Source organism: Diabrotica undecimpunctata, chromosome 10 (genome assembly GCF_040954645.1).
Source record: "Diabrotica undecimpunctata isolate CICGRU chromosome 10, icDiaUnde3, whole genome shotgun sequence".
Classification (NCBI taxonomy): domain Eukaryota; kingdom Metazoa; phylum Arthropoda; class Insecta; order Coleoptera; family Chrysomelidae; genus Diabrotica; species Diabrotica undecimpunctata.
The window spans coordinates 4,128,749-4,154,314 of NC_092812.1; the positions used below are offsets into that span (position 1 = coordinate 4,128,749).

Below are 25,566 nucleotides of genomic sequence, written 5' to 3' on the forward strand. Positions count from 1 at the left end.
AATAAGCAGATTTTATTTTCTCGTAAATAAGAAACGTCGTTGTTTTTGAATAATATGGGCATGGTTTTGCTTCTTATTACGAAATGCGTCTGTGTTCAAGGAATTTTGGGATAGAAATATTGAGTTAATTTTTACATGATCTTCATTGATGATTAATTATTAACATTAAATTATTTGTTTCAGATAATTATCTACTTTAGAGCTATTCAAGATGGCAGAAAGAATTTTATTCTTGGAAAAGTCGAAAGAAACGGCCAGTAAAAATAAAAAAAAATGAGGATCAAGAAGAATGTAATATAGAATCCAATAACATGGTAAGTTTAAATGAAAAAGAACTCCAAGGTCATCTAGAAAATACAAGTCTAGAGTCAGTAAATGATAATATGAAAAATGAGACTGCAGTAAAAAGTAGTTTACAAATAGAAAGTAAGCCAAAAGCTATTGAATTGGTCAATATGAATGCTAAAAGTGAAGAAGGGATGGAAGAATGGGAGGTTTCATCGGATGATAGCATCGCAGATCCTAATTATCACATTGAAAATGACAATTTGTCGTCGGATTCGGATGAAACATTTGAAAAGAATGAAGAAAATAATATTTTACATGAACCAAACCAAAATATTATACGTAAGAGAAAAATGCAGCCAGAACTTTGGAAAACGAATGTAGCAAAACGTCTACGAAATGCAGGAAAAGAATATGTAGGCAAAAATAATAAAGTTATACGAGAGAGACGATTAGGATCAGGATGTACAGAAAAAATGCAAGTTAGAGTGTAACACAAAGTTTGATGATGAGACTCGACGCCACATTTTTGACGCATATTATAAATTACCTGATTTGCAAAGTAAAAGAACTTTTGTCGCATTTAATATATCCTTTATTGTCCCGACGTATCAATATAAAAAAGGAACCCGTCGAAATAATAACGCATTTTATTTGAAAGATAAAGACGGCGAAAAAATTCGAGTTTGTAAGAGTTTTTTCATGTCGACGCTGGATGTATCTGATAGATTTATTCGAACAGTTACCGAAAAATCAAGAAGTGACGTTTCAGGCATTATAGTGGAAGATTTTCGAGGGAAACATGGAAATCACAGTCGCGTAGATAATAATATTAAAGATAGTTTGAGAAATTTTATTAAGGCTACCAAAAATAGAAAGTCACTACTGTCGAGCAGATACGCGGAAAGAATATATTGACGGAAGTAAGACTATTTCAGAAATTTATAGAGATTATGTGAAACAGTGTGAATAAAAAAGTGCTAATTATATCATGTTTAATAGAATATTTAATGGAGAATTTAATATAGCATTTTACCAACCTAAGAAGGATCAGTGCGAGGATTGTGTGGCTTACAATAACGCAACTGGAGAAGATAAAGATCGACTGAAGTCTAAATATGAGAACCATCTAAAAGAAAAAGAGCTCTCAAGAATAGAAAAGGATAAGGACAAGAAAGAAGCAGAAGATAAAGAATCAACTATTGTAGCGGTCTATAACCTACAGGCTGTGATGCCATGTCCTAGGGGAGAGGTGTCTAATTTTTACTATGTTTCAAAAGTAAATACCTTTAACTTTACGATCTATGAGATGAAAAATAAAAATGCGTTCTGCTACGATTCGCATGAAGGAGAGGCAAATAAAGGAGCTAGAGAAGTAGGGACCTCTATTTTAGAATATTTAAAAAGTCTTGGTAGGGATCTAACAACTGAAGCCAAACAAGATATAATTCAGATAACTGCTGTGGACAGCAAAAGAGTAAATTTATTATCAGTATGTACATGTACGCTACTTTTGCTCATATTAATAGTATCACCCATAAATTTTTGATAAAAGGGCATACGCAAAATGAAGGTGACCGTGTGCATTCTGTTATCGAAAGAAACATCAAAAAGACTTTGAAATCAGGACCTATCTTTACACCGGATCAATATATTTCAATTATCCGCAATGCAAAAAAGAACGGATCTCCTTACAAAGTCATAGAAATGGCTCATACAAGTTTTTACGACTTAAAGTCGCTAGCTTCTGACGTGGGTAGAAATTTTAATAAAAATACTGATAATGAGAGTGTGAAAATGGCAGATATAAAGGTTTTAAAAGTAGATGCTGACCTTAAAGGATTCTTCTTCTATAAAACACCTTACAGTGAAAATTAATTTAAGTGTGTGAAAGTTACTAGCCGTGCATCAAAATCTTTGGACGAAAATTACTGATTGCAATCTGCTTATAAAAAAAGAAACGGAATCTCAGAAAATAAGAAGAGAGGACTAGTAGATTTAGTTAACAACAATATTTTTGCAAACTATTATCGACAATTTTACGAGGCGTTGTAAAATAAATGATTTATGTTACTTGCATTTCCTTTTAAGAATTAATATTTCTGTTTTTTTTTCGTAACTTGTTTTGAAGACGTTTATTTTGATTTCATTTATTTTGAAAAACATTGTTTTTAATACCTAAATATATAGTTACTACTGTATGTTATAAAACTGTTTTTAGTTGTTATAAAACTGTTTTTATTTGTTATACTTATAAGTACTGAAGTTTTAAACACTGTTGTAAGTTTTCATTTGTATTTTTAAGAGGCTTTACAAAAATTAATAAATGACATTAGTTGATTTTTATACGTTGAGTCTCATGAATAAAGACTGATGTCTGAACCGCCCCTTTGTATGACGAATTTTCATATTATGATTTTAATAAAAGTTCCAAAAAGTTTTTGTTTTTTGATACTACGAAAGATTTACCTTTAGTCAGTAAACTCGACTCATCGATAAATCAATTACATTTTGCAATATGCACTGAAATATTTACAAAGAAATTAAAAAGTGCCATTCTCTAAAATCACTCATTTTTAGTTCCGCGGGCATATTCTCGCAAACCAGCGAATTATATTTTGAAAATGAAAAAGTACAGGTATACCATAATTCTAATTTAATCATGAGTGGATTATTAAGAGGAAACGTATATATAATTACTTTTACTGTAGAAGATAATAAGTATAATGTTGCCATTTCAGATAGTATATTACACAGAAAAATGGATCATTCTTCACTATATCCTCCAAGTACAAACAAGAAAACTTTTTAAGAATATTTCAACTGAAAAAAAGGCCCAAATCAAGTTGTAGCATCTGATGTGGCTGTACCATTTTCTCCAGCATCATATGATGAATGCAGATACTTTGTATCCTAATGAAAAAAAAAAGTGAAGTATTGGAGAAGTTTATGTAATATGAAGTAATGGTAAGTGCCCAATTTAAAACTAAAATATCCACGTTACGTACTGACAATGGTAAGGAGTATATGTACCATGCATTTAAAAATTTCTAAAGTCTAAAGGGATTTGAATTTACAGTGCCTAGAAATCCTGAACAAAATGGGGTCACTGAGAGATTGAACCAAACTGTTTTAAATATGACCCGTTGCTTACTGCCTGAGAATTTATGGGGTGAAGCTTTACGAACAGCAACGCAACATATATATTTAATCGATTAAAAACTACTGCAGTGCCAAGTGAAAGTTGGTCCAGCAGAAAGTTGGTTTAATAAAAGAATAGAACTAGAAAAGATACGAATATTTGGCTCGAAGGCTTGGGCTCATGTTCCTCAAGAAGTAAGACGAAAGATTGATGAAAGAAGTCAAGAAAAATATTTGGCAGGATACAGTAATAATGGATATCGTTTATGAAATCAATTAAATAATAAAATTGAAGTTTCTCGAAGTGTGATATTTAATGAACAATAAATGAAATAAACCCAAATTTTTACTGAAAAAAAAAAGGAAACGGATGTAGAGAAAGACAATATCAAAAATGAAAATAAAGAAAAAAGGGATGAGACTATAAGAAAAAGTAATAGAGAATGAAAGATGCCAATTGGATATAATGACTATGATATGGATATGAATGGCTTCATGACAATACTTTCAACAGGAATTTTACCATCCGAAGTTCCAAAAAATTACGAACAAGCAACCAAAGGTAAAAAGTGGTTGGAATCTGTTAATGAAGAGTTATCAGTTCTAGAGAAAAATAAAACTTGGGAGTTGGTGTTTCCTTCAAATGAGGTGAATATAATAGACTCCAGGTGGATATTTACACAGAAAGAAATGAATGGAAAGATTTTCAAAAAGGCTCGACTAGTTGCAAAAGGTTATAAACAATAACTTGATCCAGATGAAGATACTTACACTCCAATGGCCAGAATGATAACATTAAGAGCAATATTGGTATTAGCTCTTGAAACAGATTCAGAAATTCATCAAATGGATGTGAAGACTGCTTTTCTAAATGGAGAATTGAAGAATCCTGTTTATATGTTACCCCCTCCTGGACTTTCACAAGTTCAGCAAGGTTATGTGTGTCAACCCAGGAAAGCTTTATATGGAATAAAACAAAGCCCTAAGTGTTAGTATGATCGGTTACATTTATTTTCACTTGATAAGAATTTCAGAAGATCTACTATAGATCCCTGTTAATTTATAAAATGTAATACTTACTTGCTAATTTGGGTAGATGATTTGATGATAATACACTCTAGGCCAAAATTAACCGGCCACGTTAAAAATAGGTAATTTTTGATGCCTTATATCTCCTAAACCTGTTATCCGATTTAAGTGATTTTTTTAATATGTTATAATAATAATAATAATAATGTTATAATAATATGCCTTTTTCCTTGACAATATCATTTTAATAATATGGTTGCTAAACAGGTAAATTTTCATTGTATACCGGGTGTACGAATTAAACTGTGTTTTTTTCTTAAAGTTTGGATCACCCTGTGGAATATTCTAGCATTTACAAAATATTAAAATTAAAACCTAACTATAGCCCCATGTTTTCTCAACATTTTGTTTTTTGATTCATTCGCTTATGTTGGCTAATACAAAAGTTAGGTACTTTAACAACTAGCCATGTTTTTCATCAATACAGACGATTTAACTCACCAGCAAAATTAACCCCACTACCTTTATTATTGTTTTGTTTACGTTACCTGTGAAAGTATGTTTCCTAAATTTGTGTCATAAAAGGACTTTTGACATATAGTCGTTGTGCTACATTGTTGCAAATCTGTTTCCGTGTTAATAACAATTCTTGAACAATTTGTAATTAAAATTAAATTCGTAATTAAAATTAACAATTAAAATTGTAATTTTATATCATTGTGAGCGAATATTGTTTAAGTTGAAATTTTAGTGCTTATTATACTATTTAGTACTTATTATATATATATATATATATATATATATATATATATTTAGATATATATATATATATATATATATATATATATATATACAGATTGAACCAATTTAAAACGGAACATACAATTTAATATATGTCTGTTTGAACTGCATTTGAAATAGTGGACCAATATAAAACTTGGACAAAAATAAATACATACCCGGTGATAGACATTGTATAAAATATCGTTCAACTATCTGTCTCCTTTAAAGGAAAGAGGAGCTTGCCTAATAGTCGGAGAGATAGAGCCGAAATTTTGAACTGATCAGTAATATGACATTTCTCTATTGGAGTATATTCATTGTAACTGGGTTAAGACTTTGCCTTACAGGCGGACGTCCCTCGTGGTACAGGGGGTGGCTATACAGGGATTAAGTTGAAATTTTTTTCGGAAAAATTAACGATCGATAATATGGCTGAAAATTTACCCAGAGTAAGATCTTGGTATAACTAGACGAAATCCCAAAGGGCGGTCGCGAGAGTGGATACATAAGGGGTGGCGGACAGGGGTGAAGTTGCAATTTTTTGGGGAAAAATTAACGATAAGTAATATGTCCGCCATTTTCATGGCTTATTATTTAGCCCCTAAAAACTCTAAATCCAAAAGGGCGGACAGCTGGATTGGTACAGAGAGCCACAAAACGGGGTCAAATGTATCACTTGCCTGCGCATTTTAGGTCTCGGTAACAATTTTCAAACTGATTTTATTATGATATTTTTATACCGATTAATTTGAAAATTTGTATGCTCACTTCTGTTACTATTCTGAGAAGCGTCAAGTAGAGTTTTCCTCAAAATTTTCCAAAAAAATTTCCGTAAATGAAAATTTTCGTAATTTTTTGAGGTAAAATCTAATTTGTAGAATCCTTTCAATTTTCTGTAAGTTATACCATGATTTTTTTCCAAAAATTTTCAAACGATTTTTCCGATAAGAAAAAAAAATTTAGAAAAACTTCGTCATTTTCCTCACTCTCATTGATGTTATCACATTCATCATCTTCGTCACTTTCACTTTCAATAATATCACATTCATTATCTGCTTCATTTTCAATCACTACTTCTCGAACTGATTCTGGCATCTGAGGTCCACTAAACCATTCGAATTTATATGTTTCATCTTCAAACTCCCAACCATGTTCTTCAACAATCAATTCTGTTGGTACTTTTTTATGAGCATTTGTCCAAATATTTGAAATATAATGAGCTCGCAGTAGATGTTGGTGTAATTCATCTTGACATGGTGGTAAGCTTGAAGCATCGAAATTTTTTAGTTTTTTTTTTAAGGCTCGTTCACATCATGCAACTTATACTGCCGGTTAAATAGTAATAATCTGACATCGTTTACTTTTCTTTTTGGAATTGTTCTCGTCAGTCCTGTTCCATATAAATGACTAAGGTTTCAAAAACTTCATTACAATCGAAGTCAGTTTCACCAAGTTGAATAAAAGCATCTTGATACTTATTACATTTAGCGCATGCGTCTAGAATTACTGATCTAAATGAACGCGCATCATTATTATTTTAATATTTTAAAACAATAATGATGCACAATTAATGTCCAAACAGCATTTGTAAAATTATAATTAACTAATGAAAAAAAATTCAATCAATTTGAAACTTAAAAAAAATATTGAAAATATCTACAAATTAAATTTCAAAAATAAAAAAAATTGATAATTCCACTATTAAATTGATTTTTATTAATAATTATTTGTAAAATGTTAAAGGAATTCTACAAATTGAATTTTACCTATTGATAAATAGAAATAATATATTTTGTATTTGATTATTAATGTAATAATAAATCAAATTTTTCTTATATCTGAACAATCATTATTTATGCAATATAAATTTAAAAACCTTTTTATTGTAATAAAAAATAAGTAAAATTACTATTTGTTATACCAAAAATATTTAATAGTTAACATTATAAATTCGGCTCTATCTCTTGGACTATAAGGAAGCGATAAGTGGTTTGACAGCATAATAACTGCTTGTTTAGTCTAGTTTTTTCAGTGATTCTAGGCAACCTATTTGGGTGGAGTTTTGACTTGTTCTTGAATGAGTTCCGAATCCAGTAGCCCGCTGAAGTATTGGATTTTTATAATATAATTATTTGAAAACCTTTTGTTGGCCAACCACCTAGAGCGGAGTTGAGCCGAAATACATTGATTTCGTATGTTCCGTTTTAAATTCGTTCAATCTGTATATATATATATATATATATATATATATATATATATATATATATATATATATATATATATATATTAGTACTTATACCCAGAATTACGGTACAAGATGCCATCAGACGATTTCGAGAGACAGGATCGTACAACCGGAGGCCAGGTCAAGGCCGAAAACGATGCACTTCAGTTCGAGATGACCGCTTCATTGTCACTAAATGATTGAGAAATTGTTTTTGCACCGCTCCTGAAGCTCGTAGGTTTCTTCTTGAGGTGAGAAACGTTAGTGTGAGTAGACAAACGATTAGAAGAAGACTGTTACAAATAAATTTGAGGGCTTTTCGTCCAGCTCGCGCACCACAACTGCCCCCACAACACCGTGGGGCTAGATTTCATTTTGCGCGAGAATATGCTAAATGGGCTATGGAGGAATGGAAGAATATACTGTTCTCAGATGAGAGCAGAATAGTTCTTAAAGGTCCAGATGGCGCCAACATGTCTATAGGCGTCAAAATTAAAGGTTTGCTGCATGCGCTATAACCGAAACAGTGGCTTACCGAGGAGGGTCAATAATGATTTGGGAAGGTATTTCTTACGAAGCGCGTACTGATCTTGTTGTCTTCGGTAGAGGCAGTGTGAATGCCCAAGTATACGTGCAAGGAGTTCTCCAAGATCATGTCATGCCTTATGCACCATTCATTGATGATAACTTCAGACTAATGCATGACAATGCACGTTGCCATACAGAAAGATCTACCTGTGAGTACCTTAATGAGGTCGAGATTCAAGTTCTACCATGGACAGCACACAGTCCCGATCGTAACCCAATTGAGCATATCTGAGATAACCTCAAAAGCCGGGAAGAGCAAGAGTATTATCCCCTGCATCCTTTAAAGAGCTAAAGACAGCTGCGTTAGAGGAGTGGTACAATATCTCTCAATCTGATATCCAAAATATCATCAATGGATTGCCAAACCAGCTCCAAGAAGTCCTAAGGGCTAGAGGCGGCAACACCCATTATTGATACCCATTTTTTTTTCAATTAGACTTTGATTTCCAAAACATTGTTAATTTTAGTTTTCTTCGAAGATTTTATTTATTAGATTTTTACTGTAACAAATGACTTTTTTTCAAAAAGATTATTTTTTCTCTTCCGCGGAGATAAAAATTGATAAAAAACATGTCTAGTTGTTAAAGCACGTAACTTTTGTATTGTCTAACGTAAGCCAATCAATCAAAAAGCACAATGTTGAGAAAGCATGAGGCTATAGTTACGATTTAATTTCAGTATTCTACAAACGCTAGAATATTTCACAGGGTGATGCAAACTTTAAGAAAACAACAGAGTTTGATTCGTACACCCGGTATACAATGAAAATTTACTTTTTAAGCAACAATATTATTATAAAACTATTGTTAGGGAATAAGGCTATAACATATTAAAAAAATCACTTAAATCGGACAACATTTTTGGGAGATAAAAGAAATCAAAAATTACCCATTTTTAAGGAGGCCGGTTAATTTTGGCCCAGAGTGTACCTAATAATGTCATTGATGTAAACATAAAAGAGCAATTATTATCAGAATTTGAAATGAAAGATTTAACTAATAATTCAAATAAAAATGTGTTTCTGGGTATTGAAATTGAAAAGAAAGGTGATTTTGAAAAGTGGATTTGTTTCGAATTTTAATAGTAATATTATTTTCTGGAAATCAAAGAAACAGTCAGTTGTAGAAATTTCTTTGTCGAACTGTATAACTGAGTGTCTTTTTCTTAAACAGTTACTGGAGGATATAATTTGTAAAATTGTTGATACAATAGTGATATTTGAAGACAATCAGTCATGCATAAAGATTGCTTGCACTTTAGAAACAAAACGATCTTAACACATAGGTGTTCATCACTTTATTAGAGATTGTGTTTTTGAGAATAAAATTAAACTGGTATATGTACCCAGTGAACAGCAGTGTGCTGATATGATGACAAAAGCATTATCTTATGTTAAGTTCAAAAATGAAGAGACTGTATAGGTATCTGTAGTGTTACCTCTGATAGTGATTAATACTTATCTGATACTATTGTTTAATAATTAGTTTTAAGTTATTTTCGAGGAATTGAGGAGAGGTGTTAAAATATGTCATATCAGATTGTAACTATAGAATAAGTCAATAGAGTTCACTTGTTTTTTTTTTATTATGGTATTGCAATAACCGTTGGTCATCAACATTCTTATTATTAAAAGTATTCAATAAATAGTAAAATATTGTTTGTTTTACTGCTTTGAATACAATAATCACTTCACTTAATAGACGAGAGCTTAATAGTGTTACAGCGCATTTTCTGTTGCGCATTGCGCAGAAAATCCCATATCGAGAAAGAAACTGCGTTTTCAAGTTAACAATATGAGGTACGTATATATCGGTAAAACAAGTATTAAGCCATAAAAAGTTTTTTAACACTCCAGTAATTAAGATCTAAAACGTTACGTTATTGTCCAGGCGGAGTAACCTAATTACCCCAGATATAATTAGCTGTTATTATGTTTTGTAAACTACAATTATATTAGAAATGGTTATAATTATAATATTTATGAAGTAAAATTTTCAAAAACATTATCTCTGTTATTTATTTCCCATAAAATAAGTTAAAAGTGGAGTCTGCAAAAATAATATCATAATATTGAGTTTATTTCGAACCTTCGAACAGTGAACACGTTATCGCTTTGAATCAATTATATTGTTAATTAATATTTAATATCATTGTTTGATAAGTAAAAGGGCTAGGACAGTTCTGGCTATTTTCCCATGTTAAATCCCATAAGAAATCGCTAAGGTCCATTCTGCTCGTTTTTGGCTCATTTCGTGGTGGGGGTAAAACAGCTCATCGGATCGTGACGTGTGAGGTATTGTTGGAACCGAACGCGCAACGGGTTTCGCGCAGCTATGGGTAATACTGTTTGGCTACGGGGTGTTGGCGGTAGGACGAGGGGGTCGTGAGGTGCCGGGCGAGGGAGGCGGGGGGACGGGGGTACTCGAGGTGTCGTCGATACATGAAAATAGCGTTAATTCCTCTTCTTTTGTGAAAAATCGTCCAAACATGAAGATAGCGTAAATTCTTCTTCTTTTCGTATCGTTCAAACTTGAAAATAGCGACAATTTTTTTGAAGCGTAACAGGGGCTGTTGGAAAAAGGGTGCGTTGGCTCGGCGGATCGTGGCGTCCAAAGGGGTCGTTCTAAATGGGGAGGAGGTAACGAATACGTTGGAGCAAAAAACAAAGATGGCGGCATTGTCAAAACGGCACTAAGCTGTTAACGTCTAAACGGCTCAACGTACAACAACGTGCAAGGTATCGATGGAAAGGGGAGGGCTCAACAAATACGTTAACACAAAAAACAAAGATGGCGGCATTGCTAAAAGGACACTAAGCTTGTAACGTCTAAAGGGCTTAACGTACAACAACGTGCAAGGTATCGATGGAAAGGGGAGGGCAAACGAATACGTAGACACAAAAAACAAAGATGGCGGCATTGCCAAAAGGTGACTAATCTTGTAACGTCTAAACGGCTCAACGTATAACAACGTGCAAGGAATCGATGGAAAGGGGAGGTGGTAGCGAGTATGTAAAATGAAAATCAAACGCAAAGATAATGCCAAAACGGCACTATATCGTATCTCCTGCATCGAATGTCACGTGTTGCGTCGAATGTCACACCATTCACGTCATTTCACGCGACATTTCACATCAAATGTCACGTCCTGCGTCGAATGTCGCGTGTTGCGTCGAATGTCACGTCATAGGGAGACGAAATATATTAACATAAAACAAAAAAAATAGGATGGCGGTATTGTCAAACGGACGTTTTGTCATACCTCTGTTGTTAATGGACTTAATTTGACGTTTATGGTGTCAAATAATGAGATTGCTTTTCATCAGAAAAATCACATTCTCATGCCATCTATCGGCTACAGCCTTTAACTATGTCCAAACCTTCTCGCACTTATATGTCATTCAGACTGTCGTTTTTTTTTTGTACAGCTTATATTCAAAACATACTTTTTCTCTGTCAAATTCAATCATCATACTGAGGAGGTGTCGTTGAAAATGATATAACCTTCAGCAACGTATGATGTATCAGTAGAAATAGAAAATGATTAATCGAAGAACGTATCCCATTCTTACGGTATATCCAAACCAGCAAACATCCGCTATAATATAAAAGATGATTGATTACTACTATACATGGATCTCCTCTGATCCTACACCTTCTTCTTCTTAAAGTGCCTATCCGTTCCGGACGTTGGCGATCATCACGGCTATCTTCACTTTGCTTATTGCAGCGCGGAACAGTTCAGTGGTAGTCGTGTTATACCACTTTCGCAAATTTTGAAGCCAGGAAATGCGTCTTCTTCCCGGTCTTCTCTTACCATTTACTTTCCCTTGGAGAATCAGCTGGAGAAGGCCGTAACGTTCTTGGTTTCTCATTACATGACCTAGATATTCCAACTTTTTAGTTTTGACGGTCATGAGAATTTCACATTCTTTCCCCATTCTACGCAGGACCTCCACATTACTAACTCTGTCAACCCAGGATATACGTAAGATGCGCCTATAACACCACATTTCGAAAGCTTCGAGCCGATTCATAGATGCAACAGTCAGTGTCCATGCTTCCATTCCATAGAGCAGAACTATAAATATGTAGCAGTTCAATAGACGGCATTTTGTTTTTAATGATATGTCTCGACTGTTGAAAATAGTTCTCATTCTAACGAAATGATCGAAAATGAAAAAACGATCCTACACCTGCTCTTTGTAAATGTACCATTCATACAGTATGGCTAAACCATAATACATACTCGATATAAATATCAGCTAAACGATCACTGCTCAACATGGATCTTATCAGAACGATCACTACTATACATAGGTCTCTACCTAACGTGCGATACATGTCTATTATTTCATATATGCATATAATTTTTAGGTACAGTACTGAATGCAGATACTATTGCGAGTTGTATACTATATTTTATCTACGGCAAGTTGGGTAATATTAAGGGTTTCGGTTGATATTGTACTTCAGGTCTCTAGTAAAAAATAGAGAATATATTTAGCGAAAAATCCTTTAACAAGTTAGCATAGCACAAACAACTGGTTGATATACTGACATGAAGCATATGTAGATATAGAAAAGGCAATTTAACATAGTGTAATAAACAGTATTATTGAAATATACATGTACTAGAATGTATCTACGATCATGAATTAATTTATAGATATATAGACTATCGGGAAAAATGTTGGCAACGACAGCGGTAAGTAATGGTTAAATGTAATAAGTATCTGTAAATGTTAATAAAATAATGTTAGTATCTAAGCGATGGAATGCAGATGGCTAAATGTAATAAGTATCTGTAAACGTTAATAAAATGATGTTAGTGTCTAAGCGATGGAATGTATGTTTAAAGTGAGGTATAAAAATGATGTAAAAATGTAATGAGTGAAAGGTAGTCAATTCGGTCGAACATAAATTTGCTGAAAAACAGAAAAAATATGTTCTTAACAGCAGTCACCAACGTGAAGGTATGACTACATCGACCGCCATGTTAGTACGGATGATGGTTAGTAGGGATAAATGATTTTACACTCTATGATAATATATTTAATAATAATATACTTGACCTACTAAGATTAGCTCATGATTTAAGTTGGTTTAGTAGACATCTTTTTATTGATCAGATGGACATCTATTATTTTTATTAATGTTAAAACATCGATACTTTGGTGTTAATTCATTAGTTACTGTGCTGTTTAGTATTCAAAATTAATTATTGTGGGTTGGTCAATAACTCTAGGTAGTCTGATCTTAAAACTAGGAAATTCTCCGACTCCTGTTTTGTGACAAGCTATCGAAGACTTGAAACTAAATCGAGGTAAAACTAACCATTGCGTCTTGTTAGGGAGGCTACACGAACACATAATTCTGGAGTTAACCAGAACGGTTCATTAATTCGCTAGTGGTCCATATCAGATATCTTTTTAATGGTCATAACTAAACATCTTTTTTTTTTATATGTACTAATCTTAAGTATTTTAATTTAAGGATAATATATACAAAGCTAAGATCTATTGGAATTACCATATTATATAAAAACGATGAATGAGGGAAAGGTTGAGAAAAGGAATATAATAAATGGGTCTGTTCCAGATATATTTAGCATTGTGTGTGTGTGTGTGTTTTGTTTTATGGCACTGGAACTAAGCCAATTAGCCAGAACAAATGTGTGAAAGTTATAAGGAAAATACTTCAGTTAAGTATTAATTTTCACTTAATGCGTATCTAATATTATCTTATATTTAATGAACAACACATATTATTATACATAATACTTAATATTATATTATTGATTATCCTTATAATGTAACTGTTTTTTTTAACTATATTGTTTGGTTTTTGATTTATTTTTTTTTTTGATGTTAGCTGTAATAAATAAAGTTTTAAAATTACTACATTCAATTAACTTAATATGCTAATCTTAATTATATAAAAATGATAAGTGATATTTAAGGTGTTAAGAGAAATATAATAAAAAAAAATGTCTAATTCATATGTATTTATCAATATTGTAGTTGTAATAAATAAATTAAGTTTTAAGAAATGACAATATACAATTAGCATCCATCTTAAAGTTAACCAAATGAGGATAAAAGTTAGGAAACAGTTGGCTTATTAAAATCATGCTTTGTGTTAATCAACATCCATCTCAAGATTATTAATTAAAAAGTGCCCCCATGGAAGCGTATCATAAGACTCCGGAAGGTGATGTCTTTTATCATCGTTGGGGCTTAGCGCAATCTTGCTTTGTGTTACGGTATAAACACGGTGTTTATCTGAGCGTATAAGATTCTGTGTGGCCGTCTTTTTCGTAAAGGTATCTAAAAACTCGACATAGTCCTCGAATATAATTTTAGTATTTACCACAGATTTCTTGACCCCCTTCGCCTTCTTCGTTACACCATAATTTCGTATAATATTATCAATTTCATCATCCTCATACTCTTGTTCTTTCAACTCCCCCCTCATTTTTTCAATCTCATCATTTGTGATGGCTACTTTTGTCGTGTACAATTTCGATCGAAGACCTATGTAGTCGGTCATAATGCGGCCCTTATTCTCATATTTCATCATGCCCAATACCTTCTTATTAACCTGGGGTATGCCGTAAATATTATCATTAGGATAGTCTGAGGTATCAAAATATTGATGACAATCTTTTATCATAGCCTCATAGGGATCTTTTTCCCGTATCTCTACGATTACACTATCGGTATCTGTATAGCAGGTCGTAAAGTTTTCACCAAACATTTCAGCCAAATACCCATAGTGAAAATCATAGATTGTCGTTATAGCCAAGTCTAAAATACACATTCCGATATAGATTGGTTTATCTAACCATATTTCAGCTCTACGCATCTCAACAGCTACCAAGTTTTCACTAAAAATCGTAGCATTCTTAAACAATGGGCTACTTATTCTAGCTTCAGCTCCGTAACGACCCTGCCATTCTGATAGTAATTTAATATCAACGCGCTTGCGCACATTTTCCATAGTCTTAACGAACACGGCATTGTTCATGAGCTTAAAAAGATCCTTTTCAAACTCATTTTTCGCTGCCTTCCGGAGATTTGTATTCAAGTCAATGTTTGACTTTAACCATGGACTCTGTTTGAATTTCAATACTCTATGTATCTTTTTTACAATCAATCCATGTGCAAGCGCCTGCTTTAGGGCTCTATAATGTATTACATATTTTGTTTTATCATTAAGGGTGGCCATTAATTTAGTCTGCTCTCGCGGACGTGTACTTGACTCAAACCACCGCGAATGCCACGCTCCACAAACAAAAACATATCTGGATCTGTTAAAAGCTCCAGTTCCTGTTTTGTATGCTTCAGCATAGCATCCCACGTGAAGCCGGGGAGAGTAAAGTAATGTGCAGGATCGAGATTATATGTTTTGAGACAACTGGATCTAAATTGCTCAAAGACGTCAGCAAGAAGAAGGATGTCGGTTTTCATATATAAATCGACATAATCTCCGAGAGTTGAACAGGAGAATGATGACCAGACTTGGAGGGCGCGACGATAATGACGACGAGGACATGGTTTATCCTCAAGTTTATTGTAAAAAGACTCAATAGGAGGTGAGACGTTTCAGCAAATTTATTAAATGAATCAATATAATCATATGGCATGATACCTTTCTTGGTTAGAAGATTAAATTGATCCTCAGGAAGCGATGTATATTGGGATCGGAGATTAGGGTATTCCATCAAATTAGAAGATAATTTATCGAGATAAGAAGCCGTGAATCGAAAACTGTCGATAAAACGGTATTTAATTCTAGCATCCTCAATGTGTTTCGTAAAAGAGATATATTTTTCCTTAGTAATAGGAAGATCTACGGGGTCTTTGATGTGTGTGGCAATATCATTAACAATGAAGTGGGCGTCATATCCGCTAAGGTTATGAAATATCACTGGGATAGTATGAGCATCTTTGTAATTAATGTTACACCCTTCATGAGCTGCACCTCTGTAATTATTTTCTGGAGTGAGGTGGTCGTGGTCTCGTACTTTCTTGTTATCGAGGGAGAAGCGCTGCTCGCAGATATGACAATGAGTGGCTGCATAAAAATCACTCTCTTGCTGAGACGTCATATTTTTATCATACGGGCACATAAACACTGTAGAAACATCCTCAGCAAGCTGATTAAGTTCATCTGCAAACCACCGCATACAATCTTTTCCTCGATATGATTTGTAAAAAGAGAGCGCATTATCATACGAGCATTTAAAAAAGTACCCAACTGCTACAGGAATATGTTCTTGCTGTTTTTTTTGGATCTCCTGTGCGTTTTAAAGCACTTTCGAGATCTGCGTATACGGCGAAGGGGGCTTTAATCTTATTCCTGTAATTCTTAAATTTAAGCATTTTATGACTTTCCTCCGGCATTTTAATGGCTGTTTCGTTAATTCTTACACAGTCTTTGATGTGAGCTTTTAGCTGTGTAGACAATGAGAACGGTTGTAAACACCTATCACAAATAAGCATTGATCGCTCTTTGCAGCATGTCTTGTGAACATTTAACTTTTCCTGTGATCGAAAATAATGTAAACAGCTATCGCAGAAATATTTTGTTCCATCATGTTTGCTCAACTGTTTGGAAAGGAGGCGGGATAGATTTTTTATCCAAACGTAATGATATCTAATCGGACCTTGCTCATCATATTTATCTTGAATAAGAAGAAGAGTCACATGTTGAACCTTCTTTTCTTTTGTCAAATAGGTTGGGAGGGTCATAAAATCTCTATTATCTTTTTTCAAAATGTATACATTAATTGAAATGTCATTCTGTTTTTCAAAATTAAGAATCTGCTTAATTGTCATAGGCCACTGAATTCCCTTCAACTTTAATACCTGCGAGTAGTGTGGGTAAGATGACAATAAATCGACATTTTTAGCTGCCGGATATAATGCTGATACAACAGCCCAGGCAAAGCATGCTTCGTCATCATTCTTAACATTAATACATGCATGCTTTCTTTTTATCTGAGAGGGAAGTTCAATATATGAGGAGCCAAGTTGCGGCGTTAATTTGTTTATGTTCACCCCCAGCTTAACAACAGCTTTTAGTGCCCATCCGGAATCGCGTTCTTGGAATTCTTCCAAATCTTTGCTGATGGGCTCTACCACTTTCTTTTCAAACCACTCTTCAAGATTTGTATCACGATAGATTGGTGAGTTCGATGTGGTGAAATATTTCGTATCTTTAAGGATTTTCTCTCCGCTGGCTATTTTGAAGTCTCCACCAAATACCATATTCACCTTTACTTCTCGTCTTTCTTAAGTGCGTTTTGAATCCGACGTTTGAACAGGGCTTTGCAATCATTAAGGAAACTACCCGGGGTCCTTGTGTTTAAGATTTGAGATGACTCCAGTTCTAATTCTTGAGTTGAATGCTGATAAGAAGTCATCCCATTGTACCCTCTTGTACGCAGTCTCCGGTCGAGTGTTAAGTCCCGCCCCCTTCTTTTGTTTGGCTTTTAGTTGGGCTCTCAAAGTCTTTACGTGCCTCATCTGGGCTTCGAGGTGCTGCTTCTCACCGATCGTCTTTGCTGTTCTCATCTTATTATTTATCATCTTAATCCCTTTTCTACACTCCGTCAGACCTTTTCCCAACTTTTCCTCATTATAATCAATTTTAATAAACCCCAAAATGGATGCTATGTAAATGATAAATTCAGCCAACATTTTTACACAAAAAAATCCAAAGTTAAATTATAAACAGAAAAATTAAAAAACTAAACAATAGCAAAAACAAAACCAAACTTAAAATATAAATAAAGTCAAATATGATTAAAAACCAAAAATTTTCCAAAAATAAAATATCCTTAAATTATCAAAAAAAAAAAAATCTGAAATTCAAAAAATTTTCAAAAACTACAAATTGTTTTAAAAACTAGAGATTTTCAAAAAAAAAATCAAAAATTTTCAAAATTTATCACTCACCAGAGCACACGTCTAAAAAACTCACCAGAGAACACGTCTGAACGCTAGGAATATCTGAAACAGAATGAAGAAAATACCTTAATGCTGTCCTCGACGCATCAAGGAATTTGGATATCGGTTAAAATACTTGGGAATTCCAAGGTTGGCCAAATCCAAATTTCTAATTGATTCGATGCAGGGAAATTCCACTTTCGCTACATAAAACAATGGATTTGTTTTACATAAAAGCAGGTAGATTTTCTCTCATCGGTCAGTCGAGCTTGCCTCTTCTACTGTAGACCTAGTCGGTGCTATTATTGTTCCAACTAAGTTATTGTTTTATTTCTGATTTCTGTATACCTTTTTATTTTAGCATTATTGTATATTCAGACCTTTTCAGGTTAGGATACTACATTGATTTATATTTTTTCATGTACTGATTGTTTATTTTTCTTGTATTTTGTGTCTAAGTTGTTCTTCCGTAAGTTAAGAACACTTAGAAATATTTATCTTGCTTTTTTCTATTTTATATTTTGATTTGTACTTTGTCTAAGTAGTTCTTTCCGGTAAGTCAAAGAACTCTTAGAAATATTTCTCTGAATATTCGACTTGTTATTTTAATTGTGCGTCTAAGCCGTTCTTTTCCGGTAAGTCAAAAGAACACTTAGAAATATTTTCATAATCATTGTTGCATTATTATTTCCGATATTTTATCTAAGATATTTTCTTCCTTAAGTTAAGAAAATACTTAATACTTTCATTTTCTATTTTATGCTAAGTTGTTTCTTCCGTAAGTCAAGAAACACTTAGCAATATTTCCACATCTTTTCTGTATTTGATTTTTCGTATTTGTAAGTCGTTTCTTCCGTAAGTCAAGAAAACACTTATAAGTATTTGTATTCTTATTTTTCCATATTTGATTCTCTTGTTTGTTTTTACTCTAAGTTGTTTCTTCCGTAAGTCAAGAAACACTTAGAAATATTTCCATACCTTGTTTTATATTTACATATTTCATTTATCTGTATTTCTGTCCTAAGTTGTTTCTTCCGTAAGACAAGAAACACTTAGGAATATTTCTGCACTTTTCTATTCTTTTATCTTGTGTATTTTACTTTTCATTCTAAGTTGTTTCTTCCGTAAGTCAAGAAACACTTAGAAACATTTTCTTTGCATTGTACTTTTATACCATTTTATTGTTCTTGTTTACTAAGTTATTCCTTCCGTAAGTCAAGGAATACTTAGACTATTTTACCTGTTCTGTTTTCTATTTTTGATCTGTTATTTTGTAACTGCTCCTTGGAACTGTTACCTATAACAGATACTTGTCACGGTAACCGTTATTTTATACCAGTAGCAGTATTAAACCATTTTATCAGTGACAAGCAAAGATGGTCAACACCCGGTCTAATTCCGAGGACAGGAAGAAGTCCGCAGAGCCGGCAATGGGTCCTACAGGCCCAAATGCCCCCTCTCGGCAACATGGCGCCCAACAAAAACCCGAACTCACGACCCCAGGACCGTCTTCAAGCCAGCCTTCCACAGCTGACTTCATCTCTGCCCTAATGCAAGCGATGACGGCCCTATCCACTACTCAAGGCACTACACCTCAGATGCCTCAACCTGAGCCACCGAAGCCCAGGATTACATATATGAAGCCCCCTCAATTCTCAGGCTGGGACACTGAAAACCCTCTCAACTTCCTAACCAAAGCTGAGAATTTCCTAACTAAATATGACGTAGACGAGGACAACTGGATAGACTATCTCATCGACAACTCACTCCACGGCGATGCGAAGAAATGGGCCCAGAAGTTTTCATACACGGACCTGCCATACACCACATTTCGAGACCGTCTACTAAGGAGATACAATGACCCTGCCGCAATTTCAACCCTGACGTCGAAGCTTCATGGAGAACATCAACGTAGAGACGAATCCACGGAGGAGTTCATTAACCAGAAATCTGCCTTATTCAGACGTCTCATGCCACATACCCCCGAGGACCAGAGGTGTATAACGATAGCGAACTTACTGAGACCCGACATCGCGATCTGCCTGAGAGCGAACATCCCCAGAACCGAGGAAGACCTTCTGACAATCGCCCAGGGCATGGAATGTGACATCCGCCGAACCGGCAAACCCCAGCAGCAGCAGCAGCAACAACAGCCGTACCGTCCCCTACGTCAGGATAACGCTCCACGACACCCTAAGGCGATAGACCAATGGAGGAACCCCAGCGGACAGTACAGGATGCCATCAATGGACCAACCACCACCTCCAACCCCACAGAACCAGGGAAACGCCAATCGGGGCGCCAACTGAACCCTGTTGTGAAGATGGTGCCCCAACTGAATCCTATTCAGGTACAACCCTCGACAGCAGGCCTCCCCCAACTCTATGGAAGGATCAACGGGCAGCAAGTGAAGATTTTGGTCGACACCGGTGCCTCCGGGAACTTCGTTCACCAGAGGTTGATCCAGAGACGGGACCTGCAACGAGGACCAGGACTGGTTCAGCTGGCATGCACGGGCAGCACATCCCGCACCCTAGGGACTGCTGCAGTCAATATGAACATTGACACTCTGGACACGACTGTAAACTGCATGGTTATGGAGGATTTGAACCACGACGTTGTGTTAGGGATGCCTTGGTTGGAGCAGGAAGAGGCCAATGTAGACATACCCCGAAAATGTCTACACGCTGGTACTGTCTGCCGAACCACCATCTACTGGGCGACCCCAGCGGAAAGGCAAGCCAAACCACAACAGCTGGAATTCCATCAAACCCCATCCCAACAAGCAGAGCAGTCAACCCAAGAGGACAATGAAATATTAGACAACCGTCCACGTCAGCCGACCACTGAAGAAACCGAAACAGCGGACATCAGTACAGGCACACCCGAAGAAGAAGAAGAAGCCTACGGCGTTCAATTACTAGAGACAATGGAGGACGTCGACGAGGAGGAAGAACCTAGCCTGACAGCAGATGACATGCCAGACGCCGAATGCCTTCTATTGATAGAGACAATGGAGCACGGCGACGAGGAGGAGGACACCGACCCCATCCTCGACGGTCCGGTCGACATACCACTCCGAGAGGAAATCCGGAGAAGTCACCGGACACACAAGAGAAAGAAACGACTTCGAAGACGCGAGCAGCAAACCTCCGAAGACGTACCCAGGAGCGAGATTGAAGAGAATCTCGTCCAAGAGTTCACGATGGTGGACGATGCTGACCATAGGACCCTGACCCCTCCGGACGGACGGGATGAAGGAACCACAGCGCAGCCGACCGCCAAAGATGAACAAGGATAAGGTCCCATTACGACACGTGGAAATATCAAGGTGAATTGAGTAGCCTTATATCTTCACGACGTCGTAGGACCTCCTCAGGGTGAATAAAGTAGCCCTGACGGAAGCAGACGAGCCACCCGGCACACCTGGACCACCTGGGCCTACTGGACCATATACAATTAAGTTCAAATATCTTAAGTACAATATCTTAGTTTTTTTTTTTATCTTAAGTCTTTTACATTATATTCTTTTAGGGTAAAAATTTTATTATTGTATTTTTTTTTTGATTCTTAAATTGTATTTTTCTATTGTTTTAATAAATTTTCTTAGCACCGTTAGGTCTTTCAGAGGAGGGGGGATGTCCTCGACGCATCAAGGAATTTGGATATCGGTTAAAATACTTGGGAATTCCAAGGTTGGCCAAATCCAAATTTCTAATTGATTCGATGCAGGGAAATTCCACTTTCGCTACATAAAACAATGGATTTGTTTTACATAAAAGCAGGTAGATTTTCTCTCATCGGTTAGTCGAGCTTGCCTCTTCTACTGTAGACCTAGTCGGTGCTATTATTGTTCCAACTAAGTTATTGTTTTATTTCTGATTTCTGTATACCTTTTTATTTTAGCATTATTGTATATTCAGACCTTTTCAGGTTAGGATACTACATTGATTTATATTTTTTCATGTACTGATTGTTTATTTTTCTTGTATTTTGTGTCTAAGTTGTTCTTCCGTAAGTTAAGAACACTTAGAAATATTTATCTTGCTTTTTTCTATTTTATATTTTGATTTGTACTTTGTCTAAGTAGTTCTTTCCGGTAAGTCAAAGAACTCTTAGAAATATTTCTCTGAATATTCGACTTGTTATTTTAATTGTGCGTCTAAGCCGTTCTTTTCCGGTAAGTCAAAAGAACACTTAGAAATATTTTCATAATCATTGTTGCATTATTATTTCCGATATTTTATCTAAGATATTTTCTTCCTTAAGTTAAGAAAATACTTAATACTTTCATTTTCTATTTTATGCTAAGTTGTTTCTTCCGTAAGTCAAGAAACACTTAGCAATATTTCCACATCTTTTCTGTATTTGATTTTTCGTATTTGTAAGTCGTTTCTTCCGTAAGTCAAGAAAACACTTATAAGTATTTGTATTCTTATTTTTCCATATTTGATTCTCTTGTTTGTTTTTACTCTAAGTTGTTTCTTCCGTAAGTCAAGAAACACTTAGAAATATTTCCATACCTTGTTTTATATTTACATATTTCATTTATCTGTATTTCTGTCCTAAGTTGTTTCTTCCGTAAGACAAGAAACACTTAGGAATATTTCTGCACTTTTCTATTCTTTTATCTTGTGTATTTTACTTTTCATTTTAAGTTGTTTCTTCCGTAAGTCAAGAAACACTTAGAAACATTTTCTTTGCATTGTACTTTTATACCATTTTATTGTTCTTGTTTACTAAGTTATTCCTTCCGTAAGTCAAGGAATACTTAGACTATTTTACCTGTTCTGTTTTCTATTTTTGATCTGTTATTTTGTAACTGCTCCTTGGAACTGTTACCTATAACAGATACTTGTCACGGTAACCGTTATTTTATACCAGTAGCAGTATTAAACCATTTTATCAGTGACAAGCAAAGATGGTCAACACCCGGTCTAATTCCGAGGACAGGAAGAAGTCCGCAGAGCCGGCAATGGGTCCTACAGGCCCAAATGCCCCCTCTCGGCAACATGGCGCCCAACAAAAACCCGAACTCACGACCCCAGGACCGTCTTCAAGCCAGCCTTCCACAGCTGACTTCATCTCTGCCCTAATGCAAGCGATGACGGCCCTATCCACTACTCAAGGCACTACACCTCAGATGCCTCAACCTGAGCCACCGAAGCCCAGGATTACATATATGAAGCCCCCTCAATTCTCAGGCTGGGACACTGAAAACCCTCTCAACTTCCTAACCAAAGCTGAGAATTTCCTAACTAAATATGACGTAGACGAGGACAACTGGATAGACTATCTCATCGACAACTCACTCCACGGCGATGCGAAGAAATGGGCCCAGAAGTTTTCATACACGGACCTGCCATACACCACATTTCGAGACCGTCTACTAAGGAGATACAATGACCCTGCCGCAATTTCAACCCTGACGTCGAAGCTTCATGGAGAACATCAACGTAGAGACGAATCCACGGAGGAGTTCATTAACCAGAAATCTGCCTTATTCAGACGTCTCATGCCACATACCCCCGAGGACCAGAGGTGTATAACGATAGCGAACTTACTGAGACCCGACATCGCGATCTGCCTGAGAGCGAACATCCCCAGAACCGAGGAAGACCTTCTGACAATCGCCCAGGGCATGGAATGTGACATCCGCCGAACCGGCAAACCCCAGCAGCAGCAGCAGCAACAACAGCCGTACCGTCCCCTACGTCAGGATAACGCTCCACGACACCCTTAGGCGATAGACCAATGGAGGAACCCCAGCGGACAGTACAGGATGCCATCAATGGACCAACCACCACCTCCAACCCCACAGAACCAGGGAAACGCCAATCGGGGCGCCAACTGAACCCTGTTGTGAAGATGGTGCCCCAACTGAATCCTATTCAGGTACAACCCTCGACAGCAGGCCTCCCCCAACTCTATGGAAGGATCAACGGGCAGCAAGTGAAGATTTTGGTCGACACCGGTGCCTCCGGGAACTTCGTTCACCAGAGGTTGATCCAGAGACGGGACCTGCAACGAGGACCAGGACTGGTTCAGCTGGCATGCACGGGCAGCACATCCCGCACCCTAGGGACTGCTGCAGTCAATATGAACATTGACACTCTGGACACGACTGTAAACTGCATGGTTATGGAGGATTTGAACCACGACGTTGTGTTAGGGATGCCTTGGTTGGAGCAGGAAGAGGCCAATGTAGACATACCCCGAAAATGTCTACACGCTGGTACTGTCTGCCGAACCACCATCTACTGGGCGACCCCAGCGGAAAGGCAAGCCAAACCACAACAGCTGGAATTCCATCAAACCCCATCCCAACAAGCAGAGCAGTCAACCCAAGAGGACAATGAAATATTAGACAACCGTCCACGTCAGCCGACCACTGAAGAAACCGAAACAGCGGACATCAGTACAGGCACACCCGAAGAAGAAGAAGAAGCCTACGGCGTTCAATTACTAGAGACAATGGAGGACGTCGACGAGGAGGAAGAACCTAGCCTGACAGCAGATGACATGCCAGACGCCGAATGCCTTCTATTGATAGAGACAATGGAGCACGGCGACGAGGAGGAGGACACCGACCCCATCCTCGACGGTCCGGTCGACATACCACTCCGAGAGGAAATCCGGAGAAGTCACCGGACACACAAGAGAAAGAAACGACTTCGAAGACGCGAGCAGCAAACCTCCGAAGACGTACCCAGGAGCGAGATTGAAGAGAATCTCGTCCAAGAGTTTACGATGGTGGACGATGCTGACCATAGGACCCTGACCCCTCCGGACGGACGGGATGAAGGAACCACAGCGCAGTCGACCGCCAAAGATGAACAAGGATAAGGTCCCATTACGACACGTGGAAATATCAAGGTGAATTGAGTAGCCTTATATCTTCACGACGTCGTAGGACCTCCTCAGGGTGAATAAAGTAGCCCTGACGGAAGCAGACGAGCCACCCGGCACACCTGGACCACCTGGGCCTACTGGACCATATACAATTAAGTTCAAATATCTTAAGTACAATATCTTAGTTTTTTTTTTATCTTAAGTCTTTTACATTATATTCTTTTAGGGTAAAAATTTTATTATTGTATTTTTTTTTTGATTCTTAAATTGTATTTTTCTATTGTTTTAATAAATTTTCTTAGCACCGTTAGGTCTTTCAGAGGAGGGGGGATGTCCTCGACGCATCAAGGAATTTGGATATCGGTTAAAATACTTGGGAATTCCAAGGTTGGCCAAATCCAAATTTCTAATTGATTCGATGCAGGGAAATTCCACTTTCGCTACATAAAACAATGGATTTGTTTTACATAAAAGCAGGTAGATTTTCTCTCATCGGTCAGTCGAGCTTGCCTCTTCTACTGTAGACCTAGTCGGTGCTATTATTGTTCCAACTAAGTTATTGTTTTATTTCTGATTTCTGTATACCTTTTTATTTTAGCATTATTGTATATTCAGACCTTTTCAGGTTAGGATACTACATTGATTTATATTTTTTCATGTACTGATTGTTTATTTTTCTTGTATTTTGTGTCTAAGTTGTTCTTCCGTA

At 36.2% G+C, this 25,566-nt stretch overlaps 3 protein-coding genes across 3 annotated transcripts; 1 reads left to right on the forward strand and 2 right to left on the reverse strand.

Annotated features, from left to right (window-relative positions):
• Nucleotides 1-14,190: 14,190 nt before the first annotated feature.
• On the reverse strand, nucleotides 14,191-15,279 carry LOC140451592 (uncharacterized). The gene has a single exon (XM_072545440.1). The coding sequence runs from the start codon at nucleotides 15,277-15,279 to the stop codon at nucleotides 14,191-14,193; it is 1,089 nt and encodes a 362-aa protein (XP_072401541.1).
• A 1,016-nt stretch (nucleotides 15,280-16,295) lies between these two features.
• On the reverse strand, nucleotides 16,296-17,324 carry LOC140451594 (uncharacterized). Its single transcript, XM_072545441.1, has 2 exons — nucleotides 16,564-17,324; nucleotides 16,296-16,479 (listed from the first exon to the last, which is right to left on the reverse strand). Exons 1-2 carry the CDS (start codon nucleotides 17,322-17,324, stop codon nucleotides 16,296-16,298), a joined length of 945 nt encoding a protein of 314 aa, XP_072401542.1.
• Nucleotides 17,325-23,109: 5,785 nt separating this feature from the next.
• Nucleotides 23,110-23,748, forward strand: LOC140451595 (activity-regulated cytoskeleton-associated protein-like). Its single transcript, XM_072545442.1, has one exon. The coding sequence runs from the start codon at nucleotides 23,110-23,112 to the stop codon at nucleotides 23,746-23,748; it is 639 nt and encodes a 212-aa protein (XP_072401543.1).
• The last annotated feature ends 1,818 nt before the right edge of the window (nucleotides 23,749-25,566 follow it).

Bases quoted from the DNA above. Each gene is read 5' to 3' on its own strand.
- LOC140451592 (XM_072545440.1), bottom strand. From the start codon at position 15,279: ATGGCCACCCTTAATGATAAAACAAAATATGTAATACATTATAGAGCC.
- LOC140451594 (XM_072545441.1), bottom strand. From the start codon at position 17,324: ATGGTATTTGGTGGAGACTTCAAAATAGCCAGCGGAGAGAAAATCCTT. The intron at 16,480-16,563 runs GCGATCAATGCT...AGACTGTGTAAG, and splicing joins CACAAGACATGCTGCAAAGA to AATTAACGAAACAGCCATTA.
- LOC140451595 (XM_072545442.1), top strand. From the start codon at position 23,110: ATGACGGCCCTATCCACTACTCAAGGCACTACACCTCAGATGCCTCAA.